Source organism: Macrosteles quadrilineatus, unplaced genomic scaffold, assembly GCF_028750875.1.
Source record: "Macrosteles quadrilineatus isolate MER2022 unplaced genomic scaffold, UCM_ALF_1.0 Scaffold_9__3_contigs__length_116548681, whole genome shotgun sequence".
Classification (NCBI taxonomy): domain Eukaryota; kingdom Metazoa; phylum Arthropoda; class Insecta; order Hemiptera; family Cicadellidae; genus Macrosteles; species Macrosteles quadrilineatus.
In genome coordinates, this window is record NW_026542602.1 from 4,702,470 (window position 1) to 4,728,673 (window position 26,204).

Consider the following 26,204-nt stretch of genomic DNA (forward strand, 5'->3'; position numbering starts at 1 on the left):
GTTAGATGCAAAATTTCTGATTGTTTTAAATTTAATATTCGTAAATGAAAAATATGTCCTCGATGCCATTAAGTCTCTAAACAGTAAATATTCTGCAGGGTGGGATGAAATGCCGGCCCCTGTAATTCAAGTTGCTGCATATTTTACTGTTAAGCCTCTTACTATTGTTATAAACAATAGTTTAAGAAATGAAGACCTCCCGGGAAATCTGTAACACTCTACAGTGATTCATATTCTTATAAAAGATGATAAAACGACAATTGATAGTTGTAGACCAGTAGCCTTGTTACCGGTGTTGTCTAAAGCTTTTGGAGAAGTGGAATTAAAACAAGCTGTTCATATTTTTTTTAAATCGTGTTTTAACATTTAAATTAGTTTGGATTTAAAAGAAATATTTCAACAACACAGTCATGTTTTGGACACCTTGGATAGGTAGCCGAGCACTGCTGGTTTGTTCCGTGACCCGTCAAAGGCGTGTGACTGTGTTAGACACGTCTGTTAATACCCTATGGTAACTATCTCCAAAATATATAAAAAATGAAAGATTACTTAGGATAAAAACTCAGTTCTTTTCTTATACGAATAAAGTACACTTGGGAGTTCCTCAAGGTAGTATTCTCAAAAGTAGAGTCATTCTTGTTCTTAGTAGTTTATCTCAACGATTTATTTTCAAATGTACATGTTACAATTTTTTTCTGATAACACAACAGTTATAGTAAAAGGCAAAGACAATAATTTATTGGCACTAAATATCTCTAACTTTGTCCAAAACACCATTTTTTAATTGAGCATGATTTGTCCTAACTTAAATCACGCCAATCTGAAATGTGCCTTTCCTACTTAAATAACTTTTTGATCAGCATTGTATGTGTTATTAAATTGACGGAAAGTAAAAAAAAAATTATTTACTTTCCGTCTACATAACGTTGTAAGTAATATTACAATTTTCCGGTATCAAACTGGTCTAATGAATTTAATTTGCAATGACAAGACAGTGATATTAGTATACCATGGTTATTTCTTATTAATTATGTCTTATTAGTGTGCTGTACTGAACAAATTAACCTTTTAGTAAATTCATCAAACAGCAATCGAAGGCCATCAAAGTTATTGCTAGCATCAGCTCGATCCAGTAAAATAATTCTAAATTTTAACCTTCCCTTCTTTTTATGTTATACCCTCGAAAAAACTCATAATCATGAAACAAGACATATTTTTTTATCCAAATAACGGATTACTTTAGTTTTTCAATGGGCTTTTTTTAATGCATACAGGCCAACAAATATTATCCTTTTATTTCACAGACCAGGCTTTGAGTATAAACAGTTTAAAAAATAAACTATCAGAACATTTTTTTCTCATTTTGTCCTTATAATATGAATTGATTTTCATCTTGTCAACTGTGAATATAACAGTGCACCATAACTATGGCATTGTTAATGCATGATTATATAAAATACTCGTTGTTGGTCTTAAGCCTCTGTATTTTTAGTTACCACGCATTTGTCCGTAATTAAAATTGGTGTCTTATCAAGGAACGATTTAAGAGTGGTTATCTGAAAATTTAACAAACAAAATTCCCTTACTCAGGTTATTGGGTTAGTTTTTAGTTTTTTTTTGTTGACAGAAGTTGTTTTGGGTTAAGCAATTCAGAAAAAAATGCGTAGTGTAATCGTTTGAAATATTATAAAATTAATTGTTAGTTTTTATGAAGCAAAAAATCTTTAAGAAACTAAGGTTGCCATGTCTTATTATTATTATAAATCATTCGTTGATTCGTGTTTTCATTAGCGTTTTAGATAATATGCTGATTATAGATGTCATGTACTTTATATTTAATTTTAATATTAATTTCCAAGCCTTGCCAAGATTATATTATTCTGAACTTCTCAGTAATTTTGATGTCAAGTGGCAATATCCTTTGAAGCAAATATGAATTTTTGATATTACGTCTTCGAGGCTTTAGCTCTTAACGTTTTATGAAAATTAAAGTATCTTATTTGGGGTTTTTTCAATATTTGTTTCGGTCTTCAATTAGGCCTAATAACTATGATGATATACACAAGTTAAATAGTTTTTAAATCTTCTCATTATGGTTCTTTATATTATTAACATATGAAATCATCATGGTTATTTATTTATTAAAATACATGTTCTTAATCCATTGTGAGTTACCTATTCTGAAAATGCATGACAATTGAATATATATGAGAACTGCAGAAGACTATGAACTCTCCCGATGGTTAGGCATCGACCTTCTTATGTCTTAGTTAAGATAATTAAAAATACAGTATTTTGTAGGCAATAACCACTAAATTATTTATGACAAGGACGCTAAAATGCGTATTTCCACCATAATACGACGAGTTAGTATACCAAGTTTAGCTTCTAAAAGAGACTGTAAAATATTTGTTGGCTGAGTGACAGAGTAGTTCTGGAACTCGCCTTAGAATCTGAAGGCTACTGGTTCAATGCCAAGAGAACGAAAGTCTTCAACTAGACACTGATTTGTCACTGGGCAAATGATCATCCTATGTTTGCAGCAAATGATATATATAATAGATCGTTGACGTTATATAGGACCAGAACCTACAAACAACCGTTCAAAACAGCAAAGAAACCACAAATTGAGTTTAGTTTTACAAGTTTTACCGTGCCACCTACTGTAATAGCTACTTACCTATAGGGAAATTCGCTAAAATTTAACAATTTTAAACGACTACTGTAGTTTAGTAATTTGATTTGACTTGGCTAATGCATTTGTAATGTCAATATAATTAAATAAATGGGTTAATCCATGGTTAATAAATGGGTATTACAATATTTAATATATATTGTATATATAAATATTTAAATGGGATAATAAATGGGTCATTTCAATAGACGTTGTTGTTTAAGTATTTTAACTATTTAATGTAAACACAGTTTTAAATACTTATCCTTCAACTAAACATTTAACTGTTATGAAGAGTTTTTCTTCTTCTCAGTTTTTTTTGTTCATGTCAAAGGCCAACCTTTGATACTGATGAATCTAAATTAATGCCATTTTATGAGTAAAAGGTACAATATTTTATGGAAAAAATTGTGGGAGGATTAAGGTTCTTTAGGAATTTATTGCTAATTAAAACATCTAATAACGCTAACTAAGAAAACTGCAATTTTTCATGCTATCTAAAATTAATTGTACGCTTTGAGTTTATAAAGAATAAATTTAATTGCCACTTTGACTGTGAGGCCTACATTTTCTTGTAAATATAACTGTTTGAGATCTGAGATCTTCTCACGGCCTACGAAGAAATGACTGCAGATGTCCGGATAAGTTCCTTTGGCAAACTGATGGTGATGATTTATAACTAAGAGTTCAAACATATATACAATAATATATTTATCAAGTTAGTATCCATGCCAAATCACATGTGTCAGATATACGTGTTACCTGACGTAAAAAACAACTGATTACTAATCCATAATTTAGTTTGTTGAGTGGCAAAAATTGTTAGGAGCATTTAAATTAGATTTTATGATATATATATACGTTATAACTATTTATAAATCAATATAAATAATATAATCACTAATTTATATCCAAAAATATTAATAATTTCAGAGTATGTCCTTATAAAAAAAAACTCAAACATATTATTATGTGTAGTGTGTTATATTGCTAAAAATAATATTTGTATCCACAATCGTTACTGTGACAGGATACAATTTTAGAAAAGCCGATAAGACCCTAACATTGCCTGTCTAAACAAATATTTTTCATGTTAATTATTTTTCTGATAACCAAGCTTTATACTGTACAAAAGAAGCAATCAATACTACTTTTTAATGAGGGATACCAGCTGATAAACCACTTCAAGTAAAATATGCAATAATGAGGTTGAACTTTTTAATATAATTCAAATTCACACTTTATGCAATAAATGTGTTATAATATCACTAAAAAGGTAGATCACAATTTACTCCATCACATTAATAAAATGTTAATAGTTTTACATACTATATAACCTAGTTTTTGAAATTAGCCTTTTCAATTAAGTTCTTAAAATTGAAAAGATTTTCTTAAAAGTATTGTTTACTTATTTAAAAGCGTTGTTTTGTTACTTTACAATAAAAGTTTGGACCAATAAGGTTCAGGGATTGTGAGAAAAGAAATAAAATATTATAATGCTTCGTCAACTTTTCAGCTATTAAGGCCAATTTAATTGATTGATGAGTGAGTGGTTGGGACGAGTCGTTGCATCACAATCAGTGACAATGAGAGGTTATAAAAGAAGACATAACCTCACTTAGACGTTGTGAGTAGTGAATGTTAGGAATACAAAAAAAAATTTCGTAGGTAAAGTAGTGTACACAACTCGCGTAATAAGCCTTTCAAAAGTTTTAGATGCACTGGCTAAGGCTTTTGCCTCAAATTTTCTACTCGAAGACTCGAGTGTCCTAAGACTAAAGATATGTTATATTTTTATGCGATTGTTGCGTAAACTACTTTTTAACACTTTATAAATCGTCAATATTACATATTTAAGTGGCTTTGTTATGAAGGTTACTCGTGTGTGGGCTTAAGCCCATTTCTTGATCAGTAAAATTGCTCATTATTTCCTATAAAACCATTGACATCGGAAAATGAAGATAACCTCATAAACATTAACAATGCGAAATTTAAACAATATTTTCATTAATACCATAGTACAAGGTATTGTATGCAACATATGGTATAATTTCTTAACATAATTTTTAGGTTAGTATATCTACGACGTTTTTAAGTAGTTACAAAACCTACCCGAAAACAAATCGTTATCCTTTCAAACCTTTAAAAAAATATATGATACAATTAAATAAATCATAATTATTACATAACTAGTTGATATATCCTTGCTTCGTAACGAAACGCAAAAAGTAAAAATTAAGGTTCTTAAGATCTGACTTTTCATTTGTACAACTTAAAACTTCGTTGATGTTTCAGGAACTATTATTTAAGTTACAAAATGTTTCCATCATTTACGTGACCAATTTTCTAATTACTTTACACACGTGGGATCTCTTTCAAGGATTAATTGATTATGTAGTGAAAATCCAATCAGGAAAATAAAATAGAATAAAATAAAATAAAATAAAACGTAAATTTTCTTAGTCCGCAGGTTAGATACAGCGTGGGTATTTTATTATTACATCAGTTTAATTTTACTCCTAGAATTTAAGGACAATATATGTTACACAATATATATTACACAAAAAATATTATCTATGTTAATTAAATGCCAGGAAAATCGTATTAAGTCAGCACGTGTTCTTCGGAACATATTGTCATATGTTTGTTGTTCTTTTATATTTATTTAGTCATTATTAAGATCATCTGGAGATTGTTGTTGTTTTGTATTTACAAATAATTCAGTTGGTAACATTTTATTCCTAAGATAAAAATTGTTAATCAATATAAAACTTCTTTATTTGACATGGTGGCAGCGGTTTAGTTTTTTTAAAAATGCCAAAAAACAATAGATTATCAATCAGAGGAAACAAATCAAATCAATCATCAGAAACACATAATGTTCTAGAACCAAGACAGCAGCAAAATAGGACTACATCAGTCATGTTTCAACCTCCTGAACCTTTTGATTCCAAATATCCAGAGTTATGGGAAAAGTGGTTTAAGCGATTTGAAAGGTATAGAATTGCATCAGGACTGGACAATGAACCTCAAGTAAAACAAGTAAGCTGCTTGATTTACTGTATGGGGCCTGATTCTGAGGATATATCAACAGCACACCTCTCAGAAGATGACAAAGCCTCATATGAATCTGTAACAGAAGCCTTTGACAACATATTTACTGGCAAAAGAAATGTCATATACGAACGAGCAAAGTTTAATTCAAGATCACAACAACCAGATGAATTATTTGATACATTTCTGGCAGACATAAGCTCAATGGCTGAACACTGTTCATTCAAGAACCTTAAAGCAGAACTAATACGTGATAGAATTGTAGTGGGTATAACTGATAAACGTTTATCGGCCCAATTACAAGAAGATTCAAATCTTACATTGGAAGAAGCAGTTCAAAAATGCAAACAAAAAGAGTCCATCAGCAAACAAGCAGCTGAACTAGAAATGATATGCCAAGGAAAACATGCAGAAGTTGACCGAATCAAATCAGACCAAAAACAAAGTGCAAGATTTAACAAAACCCATGATTTAAAGACAGCTAGGAAAGAATGTTGTTGGAACTGTGGAGGTCCAATGCACCCCAGGCACTTATGCCCTGCTAAAGATTTAACATGCCATTACTGCCAAAAAATCGGTCACTTTGCCAAACATTGCAGAAGCAGATTATTAGAGACTAAAACAACGGACAACACGAAGAGACTCAACGAAATAGGACGTTTGGACAAGCCTGACAACACTGAAGCTTCAGTAGCATATTTAGGACCTGTGAATGCTTCATGCTATGACTCCAGTTCTTGGTATGTAGAAATATTTATCAATAACCAGTTAGTTAAAGCGAAACTTGATTCAGGCGCAGAAGTTACAGCCATTCCTTCAAATGTAATTCATGCAAAACTTATGAAATCTGACCGTATACTTAGGAATGCTGATCAGAGGGAACTAGATGTAAGAGGTATGTTTATAGCAGACATAGCTTACGATGGGAAAATGGTAAAAGAAAAGGTGTATGTTGTTGCAGGATTAAATGAACCTTTACTTGGAATTCCTGCGATTAAATCTTTAAATCTCATAACCCTCAGAAAAGCTGATACTGCAGGACTTAACTCAATTACCTTAGATTCTGTATTAACGAGCCACCCTGAGCTTTTCATTGGTCTGGGTAGCATTCCAGGAGAATATAAGATTGAATTGAACGAAAACGCTCAACCGCACTCGGTTCGAGCTCCAAGAAACATATCAATTCCTTTACGTTCAAAAGTGGAGACAGAATTGAACAGAATGTTGGACTTAGGAGTGATAGAAAAAGTAGAGTCTCCAACTGACTGGTGTGCACCAATAGTACCAGTACTCAAGCCCAATGGTAGTCTACGTTTGTGTGTTGATTACACTGAACTTAATAGGAATGTTAAACGGCCAAAGATAATACTACCAGATGTAGTAGAAACACTAGGGCAAATTGGGCGCTCTAAAATATTTTCAAAACTAGATGCCCAGTCAGGGTTTTGGCAGATAAAAATATCACCTGACACAGCTAAACTAACTTCTTTTATTACTCCATTCGGAAGATTTTATTTCAAGAGATTACCCTTTGGCATTACAAGCGCACCAGAGTTTTTCACTACACAGATGTTTAAACTTTTAAATGGTATCGATGGGGTATTATGTCACATGGATGACATACTTATACATGGCCGAACACAAGAGGAGCATGATTACCGGCTCACTCAAGTATTAGATCGCTTAAAAAAAGCAAAGGTTGTACTGAACAAAGAAAAATGTTCTATTTCCCAAACATCTGTGAAGTTTCTTGGAAACCTGATCGACTGTGATGGTATCAAGGTCGATCCTGATCGTATATGAGCACTCGAGGAACTTCCCCCTCCTAAAGATATTGCGGGAGTTCGACGATTAAATGGTATGTTGAATCAACTGAACAAGTTCATTCCAAACTTAGCTGATAAAACTGAATCATTCCGTGAGCTTACTAGAAAGAATAGACAATTTTGTTGGACAAGTCAACATCAAGAAGCCCTTTCAGACATTATACAGACCGTCAATGAATCAATATCTTTAACTAAGTATGATGTAAATGCTGAATCTATTGTTATAGCCGATTCATCAGCATATGGATTGGGTGCAATGTTACTTCAGGTTGAAGATAAATCTCCCAAAGTAGTGATGTTTGCTTCAAGGACCTTACAGGACTGTGAAAGACGATATGCCCAGATAGAAAAGGAAGCTCTTGCATGTGCATGGGCCGCAGAAAAGTTTTCTAAGTTTTTAGTTGGAAAAAAATTTAGAATCCTAACAGACCACAAACCATTAGTTTCACTCCTTGGAAGCAAAGACCTAGACACAATGCCAGCTAGGATTCAGAGATTCAAAATGCGATTGATGAAATTTGACTACTCCATCGAACACATTCCCGGAAAAGAAATGTTTACAGCAGACACATTAAGCCGAGCGCCGATCCCAGATTCTACAGATGAGTTCACAAAAGAGGTAGAGGCACACATTAAGGTAATATCTTTAAACTTTCCAGCAACACAGTCAAGATTGGAACAAATAAAGAATGCCCAGATCCTGTGTGAAGAATGTCAGATGTTGGTGAAATACACAGAAAATGGATGGCCTAAATATAAGAAGGGTGTGCCAGAGAGTATGAGAAAGTGGTATACCTTTAATGACGACCTATCTATAATAGAAGACTTGATATGTTATAAAGAAAGAATTATTATCCCATTTGAACTTAGAAAAGATATCATTAATAAACTGCACGATGGTCATTTCGGGTCTACACGCACAGTCCTCCGAGCGAAACAATCTGTGTTTTGGCCAGGAATTACAACAGAGATAAATAACTTGATTGAAAATTGTGACACTTGTGCTAAACACCAAAACCAAAAGTCAGAAAAAATGATTCAATCAGACACTCCTGACTATCCATGGCAAAGAATAGCAGTTGATTACTTTGACTTTGGGAAAGGCAAATACTTGGCTGTTGTGGACTATTATTCACGGTACTTGGAAATGATAAATGTGTCCACAATGACTGTAGATGAACTAATCAAGAAGATGAAAGCCTGTTTTGCTCGACATGGGATCCCTGAAATCGTAATTTCTGATTCTGGCTCACAGTTTACAAGCTCAGAATGGAGAGCCTTTGCAGCCGATTTTGGGTTTAAAACTATTTGTTGTAGTCCCTTACACCATCAGGCAAACGGTGAAGCTGAAAGAGCAGTCCAAACGCTTAAAAAGATGCTTACAAAGAACAAAGACCCCACTCTTGCATTACTGGAGTACAGGTCAACACCAGGTCCATCAGGGTACAGCCCTTCGGAATTGTTGATGGGAAGAAGACTAAGAACCCGACTACCGTCATTGACGAAAGATCTCAAGCCTAAAATGGTAGATCACAAGACATTTAGAGAATTGGACAAACTATATAGAGCAACTCAAGCAGATTACTTCAATAAACGGCATGGAGTGAGAGATGAAAAGCAATTCACTATTGGATGCAATGTGTATATTCCTGATAGGAGAGAAGATGGGAAGATAGTTAATAAAGTAGCTCCAAGATCATACACAGTTAAGACAAACGAAGGCATGTTACGTCGCAACGGGGTAATGCTAAGACAACTACAACCCAAAACATCTGATGACCCTGGAACTGAGCCTAATTGTTTTTCCTCATTTGGTAGACAAATAAATCCACCAAGAAGAACGTGTCTTTAAAAAAAGGGAAGAGAAGATGTCATATGTTTGTTGTTCTTTTATATTTATTTAGTTATTATTAAGATCATCTGGAGATTGTTGTTGTTTTGTATTTACAAATAATTCAGTTGGTAACATTTTATTCCTAAGATAAAAATTGTTAATCAATATAAAACTTCTTTATTTGACACATATTTATTAAATGCCTAAAACATAGTGCAACGAAGAACTGAGGGAAGTTATTTAACACTTTCAATGTTTTAAAGTTGCTCAAGCTATAATATAGGAGTTGCATTCACAAAAACGACTCGAGGTTATGTAAGGACATAAGGACATAATTAATTGTGACATTATTTTGTCGTCTGCTATATTAAGCTAACGGCATGTTAGCTCCTCAACTGCTTTAGTATGCAATTAATAACTCGTCTAAATAAGTTAACAAATTCGTTTTTTCATTAGGAATACTTTATGATTTAAATGGCTTGTTGGGGAAATTCAGAGGAGTTAATCATAGGGGAGTCAACACAAAGTTTGATAAAAAGCGTCCATACAGGATGAATGTTTGTCAGAAACTGGCCTCTCGTATTAAATCTATAGATTACTTGTAAATATTTTTTTTTTACTACCTAATGTAACTATTCATCCTTCGAAAATTCCTAAAAACAACAAACCATTTTTTTGGAATGTCATATTTATGATGATCAATTGGACTATTTATTGATCACAAATGTGTAAGAATAGGTTTAAAAAATATAGTAACTTAAAAAACATAGGTGTTTGTATAGATATGTGTTTAACAATATGGTGTACTTACGTTGGTAGATTTATATTTGGTACGTTATCTAAATCCACCGTTCTAAAGGTAATTTTGATTTAAAGAGTAACATGTCATTCAAACTCCATACTTACCTATGTATCCTTAGACATTCCATTTATTTATGTTTAAATAGGATTGAATGAATGAATAAAAATACTTATTTATTGAGGCGAACAATTAGGACCACATAGTCCTTTCTTACAGTTAACCTCGTAAATCTAAATAATGATTTCCTAACACACAATGATTTTAAATTCGAGACCAAATATAATGATTAACTAAAGTAATAGAATCGTAATCCCTAAACATACAAATACACTCACACACATTCACTCTCTGCCACACTTATGCCTAACGCACGCCATCCTGCCAAGCCACGGTCATCCGATCAAGGTAGTATGCTTGGGTAATTATTTAAATAAAAATAAAAAAATAAACAATAACAGTTTATTGATTTTTTCTTTTTTTAAATACATTTATTTGCGAGTGCTGTAAAATTAATAAATGAAAATTTTGACTCATTATAAGAAATTACAAAAAACCTTGAGCTGAATACACAGAAAATGTACTACTTTCCTGTTTTAACTTCTGAAATCCTGTTTGGTTAGTAATAATAATCTCGTGCAAATCCTCCTCTTTAAGTCGTAAACAAGCAGTTGAAATAAGAATAGCCTATGGCATTTGCTTCTACTACAAGATTCTCCTAATTATTGTGCTTTGGTTTTTCAGTTTTTCTTTTAAAGAATCTTACGATCCTCCATTGTTTCTTCTCACCTTTCTCTGCGGGCATACATCTAAAACGTTTCTTTGTTTTAGGTGGTGTAGGTAATTCCTCTTCCGTTGCTTGTAGCTCTTTATGTACCCCTTCTGTTAGCTTTTCCTTTAGGGAAAAACAGAGTAAAGAATACCTTAAAATAGTTTATTATTACAATATAACTTTTTTCAGAGAAATGTTAGATGGCTGTCATGAAATTGTTATACCGCGCGTCTCAAAAGTCCCACCTCCTGTTATTGGTCTTTAATAATGGAGATACAATTATAATATTCAAGGAATGTTTATATGATAAAAAAGGAAGTTTTTGGTGTATGTAAATGTTTACCTCCTCCCCCTAAAAGTGGTAGATTGGGTGTAAGTTGAAACTTTCTAATGTAAACCCCTATCGAGTTATACATAATTGTAAAGATCACAACAAAATAAAAGCTGTGGCGCAAACTAGAGGTCCATACGTCAATCATATCAAAAGTTGTTGCAGTTAAAAGTTGTTTTTTTCTAATAAAATACTTATTTGTGTAAATAAATAAAGAAATGATACTTATTCATGAGCAGAAAGTACCTTTATTAATTTTCATTGAAATGCTTACATTTACAGGCAGTTTCCAATGACAGGCTAAATCCTTCTCGAGGTTACAGTGCAAGGGTAGCGACCCTGATTGACGTAATTTGCCAGGCACTCACTTTGTGATAACAGCTCTGTTAGTTTGCTCCCGGCCGCTAAACTTTTCAAATTGTAATAAAAGCTAATCTTAAACTTCTAAGATAAAGACTAAGGGTATAGTTTGTGTTTTAATAATTATTTTAGGAATAATAGGTAATTTTATTACCCGAAAAATGGTTCGATGAGGTGAAAATAAAGGTAGAAATGATTTTGTTTTATGGTGAGAAAAGGAGAAATTGACAGGCGGTTGATTTAAGAATGCACATCCAGATATGCCAACCAACAGTACATACATTCGTAGTTTGGTTCAAATATTTTCAACCACACTCAGTATCAAAGATACCCCAAGATGGGGCCGCCCGTCTGTGGGGACTGAAGCTATTAGTTTACGTTTTAAGTTTACGTTTTAACCAATTTTGCAGCCTACCCACCATCAGTCTCTTCGTTCAACTGCACATGAATTTTAAAACATTCAGTTCATCACATATTAAAACGACATAAATAAATTCTTATAAAGCTCAATTTCACCAGGAACTAAATGCGGAGGATCCTGACTGAAGAATTCAATTTTGTCAGACCCTGTTGCAAAAGATTGAGGTAAATGTTAATTTAATTTCTATGGTATGCTTTAGTTACGAAGCTTCATTTTCGGTACATAGGACGGTTAATCGTCACAACTTCCGTTACTGGGCAGATGCAAATCCACACTGGATGGTTGAAGCTCACACGCAACAGCCACAAAGAATTAATGTATGGGTGAGGATTTTAGTGGACTCGGTTGTAGGACCTTTTATATTGCAGTTTAAATGGAGATAAATACTTAGAATTATTACGAAATGACAGTATACCAGATATAAATGACATTGCTCTAGAAGGTGATTACGAACCTTCAATGGGATGGTACACCATCTTATTTCGAGTATGCGAGTTTTTAGACGATGAGATTCCCGAAAGGTGGATAGGTCGGTAAGGTTTTGTAGAATTTTAGTAAGGTTTTTTTTCTCATTTTCATACGAATAGTATTAATTTCTTTATTTATACTCACAGGTAAGTGATGAGTTAGTTTTTATAAATCTAATAAAAAGGTTTGGATATTGATAGGTATTTTATTTGGTATTGAAAATAAATAAACTTTAAGCTGCGATACCTTATATAGAATTGACGAAAAGACCTCTTGTTTGCAATAATATTTTTTCGTTTATTTTGACTTTTTTTAAACTCGACTTACCCACAAAGCCTTTTTGGGTGGAGGGGGTGAAAATTTACATACACCAAAGACTTCCTTTTTTAATCATATAAACATTCTCTGAATATTAGAATTGTTTTCTCTTTTAATAAAAAATTAACAGGGGGTGGGACATTTGAGACGCACCGTATACGTTTCCGTCAAAATATAAATCAAAATCAATGTAAGTCAAAACATGTACAGATAAGATCCTGGCTAATCAAATGATCTCATACTACAATACTACTCATAATCATACTAAAAATACTACACGGATCATGTTACCCAATTCTGCACTCATCCTTCACACATATTTGGGCTGAAATACGCACCTAGTTAGCGTCATCATCTCAATAAATAATAATAATATTTTATCAAAGTTATCTATAGCCCGGCAAAACGAGATATTCAGCCGATTATTTACTTTGCCTAGTCATACAATACAATACCCATCGGTACCCCAGATAAGGTCTAAAATACTCTTGTGGGTCTTTTTTAACTGTTGATTTCTTGTTTGGAGTTAAATAATACAATTTAAGTTAAAGAAGCCTAGCCTAAACCTAAACAAATAGTAAAGTAAATATTTGTTAAGTGCATGATTTTATAGACGGATTCTTTATTTAATACTTAGAGAATCAAAACTGGGGGAATGCAATGAAATGCTCAGTCATTACACGCAATTATATTAACTAACCACTTTTATTAACTATAACTTCGGGAAAATGATACCATCCGGAGCCAATAATTATATAAAATGGTGCTGTTTGATTTTTAAATTTGAATTGGCATTCCTGTCCAACTAAAGAATCTTCTGCCATTGAACCAATCCAATTTAAAATGCCAATGTATAACTTTAGATCAGGATTCAAGTTGAAAACGTATGTTAATAGTACCAAAAAGAAAATTAACGATGTGATTAGAGTTTCCTATAACCTTAGGAACATACTTGTATATATTTTTCACTTGTGCACAGCCAACTTGATTATAGAATTTCTATTTGTAGTAGCGCATACACGATAAATTTAAATTTAATTTATCAACTACAATAACTTCTAACAATGTTAGTCAGAATTTAAATAAAATTAATGAAGGTTCCCACTCGTTGTTTAGTTTGAAAATTTTCGCAAAAAATCTTTGTTAATATTTAAAGTTAAAAACAATCGATGATGAAAGCGATAACATACGACGACGAAAAATGCATACAGGAGAATGCTGTAGAACGAAGATTACTTCTAAGTTCCAATGCCAAAAAACAAATTTTTGATAAGACTTTTATGTTCATTGGGCCTTGTTTATCTAAGAGATGACATTAAAATCTGAAAGAACAAATATATATATATATATTATTTAAAAAAAAACTTCAAAAACGGGTTGATGATCCATGAAGTTATTCATGTGTAGTTATTCCTGAATAGCTACAATTAGCACATAATACGTTTTAGTTTTTACAAGTAGGTTCATATATCTTTTGTAACAAAATCTTGAGTGGAATAGGCCATCATTTCACTTTGATACCTAATTTAAATAGAGTAGGTTCTAAAAGTATGTTTATTTTTAAAAGTTAACAAAATGTGTTATTTATAACATAAAGTTAGTATATTCGTGTTTTGAGTAAGATTGGTATTCCTTTACTTATTCATTTATTTTTGAACGTAGCATTGTTTTGTTTATTTAAAAAATTACAATGGGAAATCCCAACAGGCATGGTCTTGGAGGCTCTGATTTTTTTTCTTTTGTATGTACCATAAATCAATTCCTTCTAAATGTTGGTATATTCACCAGACTGGGAAGAATCATAAACTATTCACTGTATGTGTTCGATTATCGATATAACTAATTACATAAATTTTAAACGCATTTGAAAGGGAAAATAAATAAATTAATAACTCATATTCATTATTCATGATTCCTATGGACAAATAAGCTATTCAATATCTAGACATCACTTACCTTGGGGGGGTTCTTGTCTTGGGTGTTATTCGGTTTGTCAACGTTTTTCTGATCAGTTTCTGAAGTCTGTAAAAATGTGAGCATGACATAATCTGTTATTTTGTAATTAATTGGTCGATAATACTTTTACCGTGTAGAAAAATATTCCTCCAAATAGTATACATAGCTGTATATAAACTAGCTGCATTAGGCCTTTTAAACAGCAATAGTTTAACAAAATCAGTAGGATTAGATTAGCGGTTGTACGTAAGGATTGAACTGTAAATAGATATGAAACTTTCATTTCCTACTTGTGCATTTGGTAATTTTAGTTTGACCACATACAACAAATTGTTTTTTGAGATGAATAAACTATATTTTTTACTTTTTAAGTGTCCAGAACATACAAAATCAGAAACTATGTGCTGTGTGAATACAACGTTTTGTTTAGGGTTTAAATAGCTTGTCAAAAATAACTTACTTTGTATTGAGGATTTTAAGTTAATTTAACCTCAACTAGAGTTGTTGAGTTACAAACTTAAATTTCAATTCTGCCACCAACAGAATACTTCTACAAAATAAGGAATGATTTTAAACAAACTATCATGAAAGTTTAGTCATAAAAAAATAAATATGTTTACTATATCTTTATATATTCCACTCACAGGCACGTCCGGAATACAGTCAGGATCAGGCTCGTTGGTTGAATCACTTTCTTTAACTCCTGATGTACTTGACGGCTGTAACAATGTAAAGCTGTAAGTTCTATATTTTAAACCAGTTTACAACATTGGTATAGAGAAGGAAACGGACTTTTCCTTCACTTACCACCTGTTCATGGTACTGTATATGGAGAACGTATTGATTTTATCAACATTTTCGAGTTTGATTTGTCGGAGGAAATATACGTTTCGTCCCACTTTGAACTAAATAAGAAGTTTTCAAAGTGACGTATCTGCTGTGTACATTTATACAGAGCTATATACCACACTGGAGGTCCTAATCTGACAACATTTGCTATGTAGGTGCTAATTGCAGTAAAAAAATATAGATTTGTAATGGTAATTTTATATAAAAGCACGTCAAATAATCAGAAAAAACATTATCTAAAATATCAATATAAATTTAAATTAAGTTTATGACGATACTATTCAATTTAAACAAAATGGACAATCCAGCTTTTGTAAAAATTACGGTTCAAAACCCATTGCAGTTTTAGTGAATTTCCTCATAAAGTACCATCGTTACTCCCATCGCTCACCAATATTTGAGGGAGGCCTAGTTGACATGCCAATTGTAGAAAATAAGTGTCAGGTTGCTGATAGTAACGTAAATATCTGTAAAGTAAATAGTTTCTGTAAACAAATTGTAACGACGAAAAATTTGCTGAGTAGTAAGAAACCGTTTTTTAAATTTATTTTAACAATCGGGTTAAACCCCCCCCCCCCACGTCTGCAACGGTATCTAGGAGGTGGGGAGAAAGAGGCTTGGCGTCATATGTGAGGAGGGGGGCACTGACTTGCCACCCCACCTCTAGAGGCGGCAGCAGAGAACGGCTGGGCATTAACCTTTTGTCAAATACTATTTACAAATTATCATACCTGTAAGTTACGGATGTGTGGTTACATTTAAGCTTAACTAATATTATTTTACAAAACAATACGTATTTTCTGACATGATTATTTTTGGACTGTATGTTAATGAACATTAACCTTAGGCCTGCTATTATTATTATTATGAATTGAAACTTACAGATTGATTGAAATAACAAATTAATGGACAAATATTCAAAAAGATAATTACTTTATATTTGTTTGAATATCTTAGTTTTTTTGATCCGTTTTTAAAACAGAGACCGAAAAATATATGATATTTAAGAAGCGGCTTTGATTCTTAAAAACATACGATCACATTTTGACATGTTGTGCTTGAAAGTTCACATACCCCTTGTGTATGAATAAGCTATTTATTAACTAGACCCTATTTACCTTTACATCTTGGTTGTTTTCTGGTTTGTTAGAGCTTTCTACAGTAGAGGTTTTGGGGCCAGTTTTCTGATCCGTTTCTGAATTCTGTAAACATTTAATTTTGGTAAGACGCTTTTAAAATTTGGTACGTATAGAAAGAACCCTTAATCAATATTAAATGTTTAATTTTCATTTTATATTTTGCGGTTTCACTAATTCTCTTAGTTCGTACTATTACAATCATGCTTTTTGTTGTACAAAGAGACAATATATATTTGTAAGTAAAAATATTTAAGTCATTATTTAGTTAAGGTCTTTAAGTAAATTATGGATATTACACTTACTTGATACGATTATACATAATTTGTAACTAATTATGTGCTGTGTGAATAACACGTAAATAAATAAATAAATGTCTTTATTAAGCGTTTCTCTGGTACACCAGCTTTTCAGAACAACTTTCGTGAATATGCCAAATATCTTATTCTACTATTTGGCCGTTATATACTTAGACAATAATATTTTTTTTTGTATACATATCTTTAAGTTTTTCTTTAAATGTTTTGCTAGATGCAACAACCTTCAGGCCGTCGGGTATTAGACGTATTAGACTCGATATTTAAATTAGGAGAAATATATTTTCTTATGTATTGTGGAGAAGTGAAACTTATCTCAACTGTCAATGTAACAAATTTATGAAAACATTTAAAATCAGGAAAACCCAATGCATTAATAAAGTAACTGTTGGTATCAGTATTTACCCCATTCCCATGTTGAGCTAAAAGCCAGTTTTGGAAAGAATATACAGGGTGTCCCACGTAATGTGTCTCAAATTGATTACGGAAAAACGGCTTAACGTCCTAGGATAAAATAAAACTATTTCCCGCTAAATCAGAACCCCAAGGAATAACGTAAGAATATTTTTTACATTTTTCGATACAGGGTGTGCCAAAAAAACACCCGTCATTTGGGTTTAACACTATTGGCCCCAATTCATTTAGTGTTAAACCCAAATAACATGCATTTGATATAGGAAAATTAGGTTTTTAGTTATTTAAATAAAAACAAAAAAAAACAAATAAGAAGTAAGCTTAAATTACACAGTTGTTAAGAATTAAAAAAAAACCTATAAAACGAAGTGTCACTTGATATATGTTGCTTATGAAAATTTTAAACAATGGGCATTTGCAAAATTTCAAAAACTAACTTTTTTGGAATATTTAAAAATTTCAAAATATCGTTACTTGTAGCATTTTACAGTAAAGCTAAACTCATAACGAGTAAGAAAATTCAACGGGAGAAGGGCTAAGTGCATTGGTATATGAAACACAGAGTCATAAAAGCATACTGATTTTTCCCACAAAAAACTGCCACCGTTTTGAAACGGAAAAAGGTAATAGCTTTTCTGTTTTTGCCAAAATGATTGTCTATAAAATACCTTTAAGGTGATGTATAACATGGCATATATTTACTTTTGAAAATTCCGAGATTCAATCTAGTGACCCTCAGTTCTTGGCACACCCTGTATCAGGAGTATGTTGAAAAGTATTTTTACGTTATTCTTAAAATGGTTTACAATACCTGCATATAGTAATCCTTTGTTGCTGATTTAGGCAACTAGTTTCGGTTCTTGTTTTGAACCATCTTCAGGCCTCAAGGTGTCAAGTTATCACTTCATTCGTAGGTCGTTAACATAGTGCAATAAATAAAACATATACAAAACACGATACACGGAACGGTATATGTTTTATTTATTGAACTCTGTTAACGACCTACGAATGAAGTGATCACTTGACACCTTGAGGCCTGAAGATGGTTCAAAACAAGAACCGAAACTAGTTGCCTAAATCAGCAACAAAGGATTACTATATGCAGGTATTGTAAACCATTTTAAGTATAAATACAGTAATCCGGAGGCTAAACAACTATTTTTAAAATTTACGTTATTCCTTGGATTTAGCGGGAAATAGTTTCATTTCATCCTTGTACCTTAAGCCATTTTTCCATAATCAATTTGAGACACCTTCCGTATGACGGTATATGTTGTTTATAAAATCCATAGACAGAGGTAGGTGATGTAGTCTTGATACTGATAATAAGGGATTTGTTGGATAAAACTAACGTGCAACTTTGATTATTTAAAAATTATTTCCTATTTGGACACAACTCACAGGCCCGTTGGGATAACTTTCTTGTTCAGGCTTGTTTGTTGCAGAAGATTCGGTTAAACCATTTTGTCTATCTCCTGCTGTACTTGGAAGCTGAAAACATGTAAGATGTGAGTTTAATGTGGATTGAACACACATTTGTGTAGCTAGTTGCTGCGTAAGTATAGAAGAGGAAACGGACTTTCCTTTCAACTCATAAACTATGAATAAAAGATTTTCACACAAACCCGATTTTGATTGAATTAATGTTATGGCCCATTTTAATTCAAAGTTAATGAATGAATGCATTTAAAGAAACCCCCACTATTGTGAAAAATACGGTTAAAAAATTATTGAAGTTTTTGGGATTTCCCCAAAAAGTAACTTACTTTATTCATTTCCTTTAAATTGAAAAGGACCGTAACATTATGTATTCATCAGTTACTTCAACAATGTATTTTGAAACGGCAACCGTACGAATGTAGGCAATTTAAGCCAAGTATGAATGGAGATGAGTGTAGGATGAGTGGTGTGGTCTTGTAGTCTTGTTAGTGACCGAGGCCAAAATTTTTCCTTAGACTCGGCTGTTAATTAATAGCCCATACAGCCAATGGCAACTAAGGGATTTCAGGTTAAAGTGGAATCCAAATTACATTTTTGCCTTGTAATTTACGAATTGGTCTAATTATCAGGTCAGTACTGTGGACAGTCGTAGTACTCACTAGTGCAGACGTTAATCGACAACAGGGAGTACCGCATCCACAGTGCGTGCCTATAAATATCCACAATTCGTGACTACCACTTATCAATGATTAGGGTCGTTGAAAAGCTAATGGGAGAAAGCTTGTAAAATGTTGCTGATAGTAATGTAAATATTTCTAGAGTAAATAGTTTGTAGTCAAATCCTTTGATTTTTTTTCAAGGTATTCCACAAAAAATATTTACAAAGTGTATAAACTCCTATTCTTATTATCTAATTTCATCCTTTACAAAAAAGCTTTTTAGGCAGTATATACATACAGTAAATGATCATTAAATGCTTGGATGTTATACTTTGCCAGAAACCAAAAATTCTTTGTTCCTTTAAAAAAAGGAGGTTAAAAGAAAGTTTTTGTTCTTTAAATTATTACAATCACTTTTTGGCATCTTGTACTAAGATAGTATACACTTCCCCTATATATACTACAAATTTTTATATATATATAAAAACTCAATTTTTATATATATATATATATATAAATAAGTTATTTTTTTATCTAAGCTCAACTTACCACTTCGTCCTGGTTGGTTTTTGGATTCTTAAAGCTCGCTACAGATGAGGTTATGGGGCCAGTTTTCTGATCCGTTTTTGAAGTCTGTAAAAATGTAACCTTGATATTAACTGTCGTTTTGAATCCATTTGTGGTATTGTATTGCTACTTTGCTACTTAGCTTGTTCATTATGAGGTAAAACTAGCTGTATATTTTGAAATATGTATTGAATCTTTAAGACTGTAATAATTCAATTAAATCTGTTGGATCCTATTTACGATTGGTTGTACATTTTGAACGAACCCTTAAATATGATTAAGGATTCATCTCACAATTAATTCTAATGGTCATATTCAGTTCTCGTGGAGCAATAAACTTTTTAATAGATAAACAAACTATATATTTTTGTAAGGTAAAAACATTTACGTGTTTTCTTAATGTATAACCTTTCGGCTGCCATATTTTTCACGAGGTACGAGTATTACTATTTTATGAAATAAACAATATCTGGAACAAATAATTTTTTTAACTAAGTGCTGTGTGAGTACAACTATTTGTTATTAGATTAATGTTACCAAACAAAAACATATCTTTCAATGGTTTATGGTTTAAGTTAGACTTATCACAACTTTTATTAATGCAATTTTTTTATGTAGAAATGTAAAAATAATAAAACCCAATGAATAGAGTTGAATGTCGCTAGAAAAAGTGATTCCATTCCCAAGTTGAAACTCAAGACAGTTTTGGAATGAAAATTGACGAAGTTTAATTAAGCTACCAAGAATGCGATGAAGAGGTTTTAAAATACTTCTATCGAATAAAGATTGTTTTTCTTATTTAGTTTCAACTCACATGCGTCTTTGGAGGCGCTGAACTCTCTTGTTTAGGCGCTGCACTCTCTAGTTCAGGCGCTGCACTCTCTTGTCCAGGCGCTGCACTCTCTTGTCCATGTGCTATTGATGCAGAAGAGTCGGTTGAATCTATTTTCCTGTCTGCCGCTGTATTTAAAGACTGTAAACATATACAGCTCTGAGTTTAATGTGGAAAACAACATTTTGCTACATATATAGAGGAGGAAACGGATTTTTCTATCACTTTCTCCCGCTGTACATGGTATATGGAGAAAGTATTTATGTCATCATCATTTTCGAGTATAGATTTTGAAGTGATGTGTGTGTGTTTGAGTGTGGATCCATTCATATCTATATATACTACACCTGAGGGCTGATTGGATTAAATTTAGCTTGTGGATAGTAAAATTATATCTCCAGCTTATTTTAATTTTGATTATTAATTTTTTTTTTCAATAAAATCCCATAATGTTACAATGTATTTTCGCAGAAAAGCCTAGTTTAGTTTTAATTAAGTAAGTTATAAATTATAAATTCCTACTATTAATATATTTCATCCTCATCGAAAAGCTTTAGGTAATATTTAAAACAATCTACGAACCATTCTATAAAACGCTTGGATTTTATAATTTACTGGTAACATAGAAATATTCCATCTCACTATCAAAATATATGTTAGGGAAATATTGTAAACTTATTTAAATTAGTGACATTGATTATGCCATTAATATGAAACTGGGCTTTTTTCCGAACATTACTGGTATTTTAAACAATGTATAGTAAGTAAGGGATGTGTCGTTAAGTTTAAGTTTTACAATAAGTATTATTTTACAAATAAAAATTTATTTTCGGAAATTATGTATTGTCTCCTAACACAAATTTACCTTATTATTATTTTGTTTAACTTTTAACAGATTAATAAGTTATACAAAACATTACTAATATTTTGGTAATGTCTAAGTTTATTTTATACATTTCGGGAGCAGTGACTGCAAGATATTGTTGATTTAAAACACGGTCTTGGTTTTTGAAAACATAACTTTTTCAAACGTTGTGCTCAGCTGGTTCAATATCCCCCTTTTTGAATACAATAGAAACGTACTAGAACTTATTGAACGTATTGAATACATATTACGTACAGTACATGACATGGATACGATAATTTGATACATAGTTCACATACAACAATGGTCATACGACCGTCTGCTGGGTTGGCATAATGTCCATTCAATATTAATAACATTGTCCCACATATATCGACATACTGAGCACTAAAACAAAATAAAATAACACTTCTTTAGGCAACACATATACATACATATATACACATACACATGTATGCATACATGCACATATATGTATACCGTAAACATATTGTAATTACATCGTCTATAATCATTCAAAAATGGTTTTTAAGATAACAAAATTTAAAAATTAAAAGCCCTAACTAACTCCCATCTAAGTTTCCATGCAATTAAAAAAATAATAAGCTTCCAAGGCCCCGCCAATCCTTCTCATTCAAATAATCCACAAACTCCTTATATCGTATTTTCGGTTTCCCAAACTACAAGAGACGCAAGTCATTGAACACAGGGCAACTAGCCACAAAGTGTAAAAGAGATTCATTCTCGTTTAAATTACACAAGGAACATGTGTGGTTTTTGTAGACAATCCATGGTTTATAGTTGAGATCTATAAGCTTTTCTCTACATTTTATCATCCAAGAAATGGTTCGGTTGTCTAAACCAGTTTCAAAGAAGCTATTGTTGCCAAGGTCAAAGTCAACGACGAGGTATTGAGAATGTTAAGCTGAAGTACGCGCTCTGCCTAGACACTCAGCTCTCCAGCTATCTCTTGATGCAATTACGCCCCTAACTAATTGAGACTTTAACCTACTGTGGTTTCCCTTCAAAACGAATAAATATCCCCCTCAATGACGAATAAGCTATTTCATTAATATCTAGACTCAATTAACCAACTGCGTCCTGGTTGTTTTCTGGTTTGTTTAAGCTATATACGAATGAGGTTATGGGGAGGTATTCTGATCCATTTCCAAAGTCTTTGGAAAAATAATCTTGACATTAACGGTTTTTTTTTAGCTCTTTTTGCTCTCTTATTTTGGCTGTGTTAAACTTATACCCCTATATCCACTGTCAATGATACCAAACGTGGAAGTAAAAAATTGTTAAACAAAATGTATATACGATCGACTATTGATAAATTACCGTTGGAATAAAAATAGAAGTAGCTGTATTTAGCAGTTTTGAGACCAAACTAACTTATGAATATTAAAAATCAAAATCACTTTTTACAATTTAGATTAAACTTACAGGCGGAGTTGGAGAACTCTCTTCTTTAGGCGCGTTTGTTGCAGCAGAGACAGTTGGATGGTTTACTTCATCTTTCGCTGAACTTATAGGCTGTAAAAATGTAAAGCTATGAGTTTAAAGTTGATTGAACACTATTAGACAATTTTTACATTACTATAATCAACGGAGTTTTTTTCACTTTCTCTTGTTTTTTACAAATTTTTCAAGTTCGAGTTTTTGGTGGAAATAATAGTTTTCGTTCTCCCTGAACCTAAATATGGGTTTTGAAGTGATGTCTGTTAATGTGCGAATAATAAATTATTTTATCTCAAGTTGTTTTTTTATTTAGGTTTTAATGGTTGTTTTTCTATGAAACCAAATAGTGAAAAAATAGGATTCTTATACAAGACTAAATATAATTACACTTTATTATATTGTGCTCTTTTAATATTTAAACGTTTGAGCCCCAATCGCTTTTCAAAATACAGTTGAAAAGGTATTGCGAGATTTTGTGAAGCGTAATATTGCGTCCCACAAACTATTATCATATTAACTCCCACTTTTATATATCCTGGTTCTTAAAAAAAACTTCACTTTTTTAGATGTTGAGCTCAGATAGGTCACAAGCCCCTTATGAATGAATAAGTAATTAATTGTATAGAATTAACGTACCACTTCGTCCTCGTCGTTTTCAGGTTTGTCAAAGCCTACTACAGATGAGGGTATGGGAGGGGTTTTCTGATCCGCTCCTGAAGCCTGTAAAAATGTAACTTTTGTTACCTGTTGCAAACATTCCCCTATTGTTTGCCATGAAGTGTTCAAATCAGGTATGGTAATGTAATATAAGCAAAACTCCGGAGCACCAGGAAAGCGCTCAGTGCATTCCCTGAGGTAAAAGTACCCAGGGAAAGTGCTGGGGTAAAACTTTTCTTTAAGTATACTATCAATTGACTTTACTATTAACAATTAGTAGTATTGTAGAGTTTCAATAAAACTTATCTCAAACCTCGATAATTAAAATTTTGAATAAAGAGTTTAAAAACAATAATACTCAATGTATTAATACAATTGACTATTAAATAAATAAGTAAATAAGTAAGGTCTTTATTCATGAGCAAATTTCAGTTACAAAACTGTTTTAAAAATTGAATAAATAGCAATAGTTAAATCAATAGTTTATGAAATTTAAATAAGATTAATTACAAATTCTTCTGGCGATTCTTAAAATTTTTGTAAGACCGTCCTTTTAGTGTGCAAGGAAGTACATTGTATTGAGCTGGCCCGAAGTAGGAAAACCCCCTTTCTACAAGCATCAAGAACAATCCTTGATATGCCAAGCAACGTCCTTACTAGTTCAGCGCTCTCTCATGGCCGACCTCGCTTTCAGTTTTTCCTTCAAGTACTGCGTGTTTTTCCTCAGTGACCAGTGTTTTGTGGACGATGCATGCAACCTGCTTATCACAGATCTCTCGGACGGACATTGTATTTCACATTCTACGGTGACTTGTGATATGATCATATTTTGTAAGGTTGTATACAACCCTTAGGGAGCAATTCTGGAGCCTGTGATGTATTGTGATCTGTTCCTATGATAAACTGTATCCGAACACAGGTAAGCAGTAATTTAAGGTTGAGAAAATTTGGTTGGGAAAATAAGGTTGGGGATTTGACTAACCTCAACTTGAATTTTGCTGAGAGTAATGTTCTAAACCTATTAGTCACGTTTAATTTTCCAACAACACGTTGGCTTATCTGTTTGATATGGTTAAAAAAACCAGCTGTCAGTAAATTGTCACTCCAAGTATCTATTTTTTTATTTTAGCGAATTTCCCTATAGGGAAGTAGCTATTACCGTAGGTCTCATGGTAAGACTTAGGCCCGGGACCGATTTACTTTTTCATTTTGATGTCCCCAGAGGCCAAAAACACCATTCGTTCAAATTTTTATATATGTATATATATATATATATATATAGGTATATATATAGATTTATATATATATGTGTCCGTGAACACGATAACTTGAGTAATTTTTATCCGATTTTGATGAAATTTGGTTTGAAGGTGTAATGCGGGATAAACTTGAATGAGTTCGCGATCCAGCATGATCGGACCATGGGAACAGGGTTTTATGGGGGGTTTTATGGGGTAAAAATTGGTTTTTCTCACTTTTGACCCTCAAAACACAAAATTTCCCAATTTTTCTCTAATCCTTCTTAAAGAGCTTAAAAAAACAAACAATTCAGTATGTCAAAGTGTTTTTGTACGGTTATTGGTTACGGAGAAAACTAAAAAAATTGTAAATTTAAAATTCCCATGTTATTCTTATGGAGAATATTGTAACATGTTGTAGTTTGCTTGATTATGGATATCTTTTGATCAAACTTGGCAAATATATTCATTTTCTACTAAGCAATAATTATTTTACTTAAAACACACACTTTATTAGTTTCCTTGTAGCAGCAAACCTAGGTACTCGTTAAACCTTATGTTATTTAAATAGATCGATTGAAAATCAATTCAGCCAAATGGAAATTCGCTTAGACGGCAGGTTTGCTGCGGCGGGGGTATTTATCTATAGCTCTGAATTATTAACTGTGACTTTGAGGCCGTGTTTTTTCAGCTGCTCATAGATTGCTGCATTGACAAAGAGCGTAGCGGAAAATTTTTCAGGGTCTTAACCCATGGTCTCTAGACCATGCACAAACCTTTGGAAGGTCACTTATATGTTGTAATGCTTTCCTGACCAATGTAGGCTGGTATGATGAGAATATTTGGCAGTCATAAGGATAAGAATAGATAATCCCGAAATCCAATACTGATTCAATACCTACTAAATGCAGATTAAACAAGGCAGGAGAGCTGGGAACAGGAGACAAGGGGGCTCT

General features: G+C 32.4%; 2 protein-coding genes across 2 annotated transcripts in view; one reads left to right on the plus strand and one right to left on the minus strand.

Annotated features, from left to right (window-relative positions):
• Window positions 1-8,719: 8,719 nt before the first annotated feature.
• Window positions 8,720-9,406, plus strand: LOC129002279 (uncharacterized protein K02A2.6-like). The gene has a single exon (XM_054429964.1). The coding sequence runs from the start codon at window positions 8,720-8,722 to the stop codon at window positions 9,404-9,406; it is 687 nt and encodes a 228-aa protein (XP_054285939.1).
• Window positions 9,407-10,635: 1,229 nt separating this feature from the next.
• The window catches only part of LOC129002904 (proteoglycan 4-like), a 38,083-nt gene continuing 22,514 nt past the window's right edge, over window positions 10,636-26,204 (minus strand). Inside the window, exons 14-22 of the mRNA XM_054431021.1 lie at window positions 23,990-24,073; window positions 23,339-23,428; window positions 21,010-21,168; window positions 20,178-20,261; window positions 18,931-19,020; window positions 16,781-16,864; window positions 15,458-15,532; window positions 14,814-14,879; window positions 10,636-11,082 (exon numbers count right to left, since the gene is read on the minus strand). Of these exons, the coding sequence (XP_054286996.1) occupies window positions 10,906-11,082; window positions 14,814-14,879; window positions 15,458-15,532; window positions 16,781-16,864; window positions 18,931-19,020; window positions 20,178-20,261; window positions 21,010-21,168; window positions 23,339-23,428; window positions 23,990-24,073 (909 nt within the window). The 3' untranslated portion in view covers window positions 10,636-10,905. The remainder of the gene's footprint in view (window positions 11,083-14,813; window positions 14,880-15,457; window positions 15,533-16,780; window positions 16,865-18,930; window positions 19,021-20,177; window positions 20,262-21,009; window positions 21,169-23,338; window positions 23,429-23,989; window positions 24,074-26,204) is intronic.